At 31.9% G+C, this 7,656-nt stretch overlaps 1 protein-coding gene across 1 annotated transcript in view; it reads left to right on the top strand.

Annotated features, from left to right (window-relative positions):
* The first annotated feature begins 410 nt into the window (after positions 1-410).
* TMEM156 (transmembrane protein 156) overlaps positions 411-7,656 on the top strand; it is a 51,337-nt gene continuing 44,091 nt past the window's right edge. Inside the window, exon 1 of the mRNA XM_061192173.1 lies at positions 411-498. Within this exon, the coding sequence (XP_061048156.1) occupies positions 411-498 (88 nt within the window). The remainder of the gene's footprint in view (positions 499-7,656) is intronic.

The raw sequence follows: 7,656 nt of genomic DNA, 5'->3' as shown, positions 1-7,656 counted from the left end.
CACTTAATAAGTAAATGAATGAATAATGTTCTTACAACCTGGACATAACTGACATTCATCATTTCATTTTTGGTGAGTATATTGTGGGTTTATATTTACTCACACAGATTGGTAAGTGTAGGAAAATAGCTTCAAATTTAGATGAGAACAAGACCCCTTTACTTCCTGAGATCGTTTCTTTTTTCTTTCTTGTTTAGAAGATAGTTTGAAAGTGCTTGTTAGAAGATACTTTTCTTAGTGGAAAGTGACTCAAAAATGAAGAAGTCTCAGTTCAAGGCCTCCTTTTTATAAAAAAGGAAGTGAGTATGAGGTAAACTGTATAAACAAAGTACTGCAGAGATGAAACTTAAACCAGGAAGAAACATGCCATCAATGTACTTGATGAGAACACATGTGTCATGTGAAGAGACATGACCAATACAGCCCTCCTTAAATTACTTTTGGCCATAGTGATCACGTTCATTTTAATTTTGCCAGAATATTTCAAGACACCGAATGGTGAGTATTTAATTACAATCTATTTTTTCTTTTTTAATTTTTAAAAATTATGTCAGCTAATGGTTACAGGAAAGGCCTTTTTTTTGAATACATGTTGTGTGGGCTGAAGTTCTATGTCCGAAAAGCTAATAAAATGAGATTGCAATTTTAGTTGACTGTTATATAGTACAGTAATCTTACAGTACTTAAGTATTTTTTTCATGCATTTGTTTTATTTTAAAATAGAAGACATATGATTTGCATTATGCTCTTTGACTTACAATGGTATTAAAAAACCTTTCCAATGTTTCTACAGTGTTAATAATTACTTGCTATATATGCATAATAGCTTATTATAACATTTCGCCCCAGAATTTTTTCAACTATTTTATTATTTTTAGAATTTGAAAAATTTCCCCAATTTAAAAGATAATAACTGCTCCTCCCAAAAGCATCTACATACTTTTCCCTTCTACTGAACTATTTTCTGAGGACAAATTCCCAGGAATAAAATTGCTATATCTAAGAATATACACGGATACAGTAGATAGATATAGATGCGTATGTGTGTGTGCACACACACGTGTGTATACTCTTACCATTTATTATTTCCAAAATGTCTTTACCAGTTTACAGTGGTAGTACTTAAGTATTGTAGCATACAATAATGAAATGAAAAAATGAAAAGAAATACTTGAAATCTGTATTCTAGCTTTCAAACACTGAGTTTACAATAATCTCATCATATGATTTTGCTCTTTGAAAGTTTCCTTCAAAACAGTTTTAAGTATGCTTTTACATTCTGGAATTATTTTATAAAGAAAGTAACATTTACTATGTTAAAAATGCTTGAATTCCCTCTATCACAACTATTTCACGCACATCACTTACTGTCACTTTATGGAAATGTATTTAGATTTTTTTCAAAATACTATTAAGATAAGATGGGTGCAAATTTAAGCAGGTGTATGCCTGTGCATATTTGCAACTAGAGAAAAATGGAACAAAATTAGCTTTGTGTATATTTCAGAAAATTGTGATATTGCTGAAACCTAGGGTAGGAAAATAAACAGATGTAACTTTAAACTATGTTTATGTGTCAGTAAAAGATTTGAAAATATATTAGCGTGATTGTTTGAATGGTAATTGTGCTCCCTAGCATTTTATAAGAAGAAAAAGTAAAAAGAAAATGCTGTGTTCTATCATTAAAAAGTTATCATATGAATTTGATTAAAATCAGAGAAAAGCTTATATTTGATGACTTTTTGCAATGATTATTTATTATTGCATATCATAATACTAAGTGGCCAGATGAAAATATTTTTGCTAATATTTTGCTATTTTGCTAATATTTTGCTAATATTTTGCTAATAACATTTGGTGTTGCAATGATTATTTAATATTGCATATACATGATGTGAAGTAGCAGATAAAATTTTTTTGATAAATAAATACTATGAATGTCCATTTTGTGAATAATTGAATTTTTCAAATTACTCTTGGTTTTCTGGCATTATGTTGCTTAGATTAAGCAATCATAGCCTATATTTTAATTCTTGATTTCACTGAGTGAAAATATAAAAGGAATAGTTAGAATTGGAATGGAGATAACCTATTTCAATTTTTAAGCTATTGTGGGCTGAGGGGTAGCTCGTTTAATAGCTGTCTAAGGTAGGTCAGATAGATGTATCTAGCACCTCCAAAGAAAATCAGGTTGGATTTAATGAAAACCAGGTAATCAGTCTAAAAGATTTAATGATCTATTTGCTAAGTATTGGTTAGTGTTTTGTGAGAACTGGTGACTACAAGAGCATGTTAAAAGTTTTTCTTTTTGGGGCAGATGTCTCGACAATAATCAACCATCATTGATAATGATTTTGTACTCCTAGGTTCTTAACTGATTACAATAGCTTCCAATACTACCTTTACTGCCTCCTAAAATTTAAAATACCCATTTCTCTTTTCTTTGTCCAAGAGCAACATAGATATTTCCTCCAGCTCTTTTTAGAGTGATGGATTTATTTGAGAATTTTGTTTCAAAGGAACTCTCCTTGGAACCAACAAACAAAACTGTTTGAAAACCACAATTCTGTCCTAATATCATTTTGTGGTAGAAGGAATTTTGCACAGAGCTGCCATAAATGAAAAGTTGATTCTTAGGCAAAATGTTTTACACATGCAATAGTGTAATAATAATGCTTTATATTTTATAATGGTTTATGGGTCACCAGGAGCAAGTTTATATAGCCTCATTTTATACAGTTCGATATTGATTAAACTAAGGGCACATAATTGTTTTGTCTTTTTTAAAAATAATTTTTAATCACAATAAGAGTTGCCTTATGAAATGAGTTGACTTGTTACCTGATGTATTTCATAGAATAAAATATCTAGTAAGATTATTTAGATGATAAGATAAAAGAGTTCCTGAAGTGCTAAAATTAACCTTGAGAGTTTCCCATGTAGTCTTACCCTTTCTGTCAGTTAGTTGTGTCTTTTTTCCATTCTTATATTCTATTCACTTTAATTTCTAAGATAAATATTATAAAATGATTTTTACTGGTAAATTATTTATCGATACACTGTCTTTAACATGTCGAATGAATTCAAAAGGAATCTTAATGAGGAATAATGTATTCACCAGGTTTAATAGATTTGATTTCAAAATAATAAATCCTCTGAAGGCCTAAGTTAAAAATAGAGCACTGTGTTTGATCATTCTTCATCAAGAATATATCTGAATAATCATTACACAGAATATTCAATTATTATAATTACATAGTATAAGCTATTTAGTCTAACTTTAGCAAAGAAGGGGAACTTCTTTAATGGTGTTTGGGACTTTTAATGACTTTGCATTGGTTTGCACTGGCAAGATAGCTTATTCTAGCTTTCAGTTTATTGGAAAGGCAGCTTATACTAAGACACAGTAGTTAATATAACGGTTTCATACTCTTATATTGCATTAGATAATAGAGATATAAAAGGGTATGGATATATTTTTATTCAGAGCTTCTTGAAATTAAGGGAGCTGGGTTGTTCCAAATAAGAGATGTTTTACCAACCTGGTTTAGGTGGACTTACAGTGTTTAAGAGAGAGAGAGAGAGACCTGGTTAACTCATATAAATCTCAGTGATCTTTTATTTATTTATTCTTTCACTTATGAATAGTGTCTAACTGTACTAGGAACCCAAGGCTACAAAAATGAAGGCAATCCTTCCTTCAAAAAGTTTTCAGTCAAGGGGAGGACTGACTGGTAAATAATTAAATACAATACTGTAATTATGAAAATAGCAACGTTAAAAAGATGCAATGGGAACATAAAAGTTGCTTCCAGTCCTGTCTGGGGGAGGATGTTTCTTCCATTTTCATTCACAAAGAGAAATAATTGTCAGAGTTCTAATGATCACCTAATATTTCTCCTTAGCTACTTGCAGGAGCACTTTCTAAAAGAAGCAATTGTTATTGATTTTCAAATAAAATATACTCATATTTATATCTCAGAAATTCTTGAAGCCAGAAATTTTAGTGAGTTATGTGAGTATATTCCTGACTGTGGTGACGAGGACCAGGAATAGCACAGATGAAAACACCTCATACCTAATTTCATCTAGCTGTTTTGACTTCCTCTCTTACTTTTAAGAGCCAAACTGACATACACTATGTTTACCAGCTTTCATTTCCCTTCCACTTCACACTTTCTGATGGAAATGGCTGTATAGTGAGCCGTGAAATGGAAGAAAACAAAGGATAAAGGAACCTCAAATACTTACAAACTATAGGATAAACCCTGAAGTATATGAGCGTATGTACATATTACTTATGTCTGTATTATAAAGACCCGTGTAATCAGGGTAACTGCAATCAATTTGAGAAATTCTTATCTTAGTTCTCAAAAAATGGGCACTTTATTTTCTTATTGGCTGATGCATTAATAATTTAATCAGTAATCCCCAATCAGGTTTGGGATATAGTCATGACTATTAAAAAAAGTTTTAAAAAAATTTAACAAATATTTATACATACATATGCAGGTACTATATACCAAGTACTTTTACATATAATAACTCATTAAATATTTCAACTCATTAATGGTGAAGCATCATTCTCAAGGGAGACTATTCTGAAAATCTACAGGAAGAAGGAATAAGCCTAGATGGATAAATTTGCTTTTTTTTAAGATTTTATTTCTTACTGAATTTTCTGAATCATTATAGTTTTAAAATGGCTGCTAATGGACATGGTATTTTTACATATATATCTTAGACATACGTACTGGCAAAAAAAATACTGCTGGAAATAATGCTTTTCACTGCTTTGGCAGAAATGGCCTTATTCTCTCATAGGCGAGGTTACAATACCATTAACCCTTTCTTGGGAAGCTTTCTCACTATATGTCTCATTCATTTGCATTGGTAGATAAACGTTCTCTCGGAATATCTTTTTTGTTTTTATAGAAAAAATGGCTTTCTCTGAAACATTAATATGGTAATGTATATTCCCCTTATACCGCTCTGTTTCTTTCCTCCATAGCACTTACCACCTATATTATTGACTTATTTATTGTTTATATTTTTTGTTGCCTGATTTCTCCAAATAGAACGTAAGCTCAATGAAAATGAGGTTTTTTTGTCTGTTTTGTTCATATTTCAAGCACTTAGGACGTACCGGCCACATTAGAAGTCACTCAATTTGTGCTTAAGTGAAATTTCTGAGTCATATTGTAAAGGAAATAAAAAATATTATAAAGGAAATAAAAAAGAAAATGCTTTCTGGAAGGAAGCATTTCCCATCAGACCCTCACAACCATCTTTTAATTTAGGTAGGCCAGGCATTATTATCCTCATCTTACATTTTTGAAACATAAAATTTCACCACAAACCTAGAACTTTTAGGTTGTGCAGCCTCTGAAATTTATTTCACAGAATCTTTTACTTAAAAGATATGTATCACTTTACCCTGAATCATTTACCTACCATTTTTTTCCCCAATGGAGAATTTCACAGTGTGCATTTACTTTCCTTGTTTTGACAAATAAAACCAGCAGTCTCTTTCTTATGTCCCAAACCTGCCATTCATATACTGCGACCATAGGTTAAAAGTGATCCCAAACCTTGCCCCTTCCTCCTAGGAAATATTTTATATTGTCTTTCCCAAATGATCTCTGAATAAATCCATACTCTCTCTAGACTGCCCTGTTCCTAATCTGGTTAACACCATGGATGTATCATCCATACACAACATGATATTTTTTCACCCTTTCCCGCTCAATATTACTAGAGAAGCTTCACCTATTGTACTCAAATGGAAATATAATTGAGTTTTTGCTATTGAAATTGATACTCTTTTGAGTCTATGCCAGTTGTTAAAGAAGCAGACCTGTGACCAAAGGAAAGCAATATATATTAACTAACGTCTTTGTAAATTAGGCAGCTAAGCCATGAACTTCTATCCTGGCAACCAATATGCATATTTTAATTCTTGTGGAATAGAAATTTATCATGGCATATCCTTTATGCAGTTTATGTGGTTAGAGGCAAGACTTTTTTAATTAAAAATTTTAAATTTAAGTATAATTGACTTACCATGTTATATTAGTTTCAGGTGTACAACATAGTGATTTGATATCTTTATATATTACAAAATGATTGCCACAATAAGTCTAGTTACCATCTGTCACCATACAAAGTTTTTACATATTATTGATTATATTCCCTATGCTGGACATTACATCCCTGAGAGTTATTTATTTTATAACTGGAAGTTTGTACCTCTTAATCTCCCTCATCTATTTCACTCTTCCCCTCACCCCTCTCCCCTCTAACAACTACCAGTTTGTTCTGTATGAGTCTGTTTCTGTTTTGATATGTTTGTTTTGTTTTTAGATTCCACATGTAAATGAAATAATACAGTATTTGTCTTTCTCTGTCTGACTGATTTTACTTATATAATACCCTCTAGGTCCATCCATGTTGTCACAACTGTCAAGATTTCGTTATTTTCTATGGCTGAGCAATATTCCATTGTATATACAATTGACCCTTAAACAACACAGTTGTTAAGGGTGCTGACCCTCCTTAAAGTAAAAAATCCATGCATAACTTATAATTGGCCCTCCAAACACGCAGTTCCTCCACACCCACTGTTCTGCATCTGCAGATTCAACCAACTGTGGATCTTGTAATACTGTAGTATTTACTATCGAAAAAAATCCATGTAGAAGTTTGGACCCATGCAGTTCCAAACCTGTGTTGCTCAAGGGTCAACTGTGTATACCACATATTGTTCATCTATTCATCTGTCAATGGATACTTAGGTTGCTTCCATATCTTGGCTATTGTAAATAATGCTGCAATGAATATAGGGATGCATGTATCTTTTCAAATTACTGTTTTTGTTTTCTTTGGAAAAATACCCAGAAATGGAATTGCTGGATCATATGGTAGTTCTATTTTTATTTTTTGAGTAACCGCCATACTATTTTCCATAGTGGCTGCACCTGTTTACATTCCCACCAGTAGTGCACAAGGGTATCCTTTTCTTCACATTCTTGCCAACACTTATTTGTTGTATTTTTATAACAGCCATTCTGACAGGTGTGTGGTGGTATCTTATTGTGATTTTGATTTGCATTTACCTGATGATTAGTCATGTTGAGCATCTTTTCATGTGTATGTTGGCCATCTGTATGTCTTCTTTGGAAAATGTTATTTGGGTCCTTGGTCCATTTTTAATTTAGTTGTTGGATTTTTTGATGTTGAATTGTATGAGCTCTTTGTGATATTAACCCCTTATCAGATATACTGTTTGCAAGTATCTTCTCTCATTCTGTAGGCAGCCTTTTCATTTTGCTGATATTTTCCTTCACTGTGCAAAAGCTTTTTAGTTTGACATAGTCCTGTTTGTTTATTTTTGCTTTGGCTTCCCTTGCCTGAGGAGACAGATCCAAAAATATTAATAAGACCAATATCAAAGAACTTACTGCCTATGTTTTCTTCTGGAAGATTTATGGTTTTAAGTCTTACATTTAAGTCTTTAATCCATTTTCAGTTCATTTTTGTATATGGTGTGAGAAAGTACTCCAGTTCGATTCTTTTGCATGTATCTGTCCAGTTTTTCCAACACTGTTTATTGAAGAGGCTTTCTTTTCCTCATTGCATATTCTTGCCTCCTTTGTC

Source organism: Eubalaena glacialis, chromosome 5 (genome assembly GCF_028564815.1).
Source record: "Eubalaena glacialis isolate mEubGla1 chromosome 5, mEubGla1.1.hap2.+ XY, whole genome shotgun sequence".
NCBI lineage: Eukaryota > Metazoa > Chordata > Mammalia > Artiodactyla > Balaenidae > Eubalaena > Eubalaena glacialis.
Note: the sequence above shows the minus strand (reverse complement) of the source record. Positions and strands in the feature narration are given on the sequence as shown.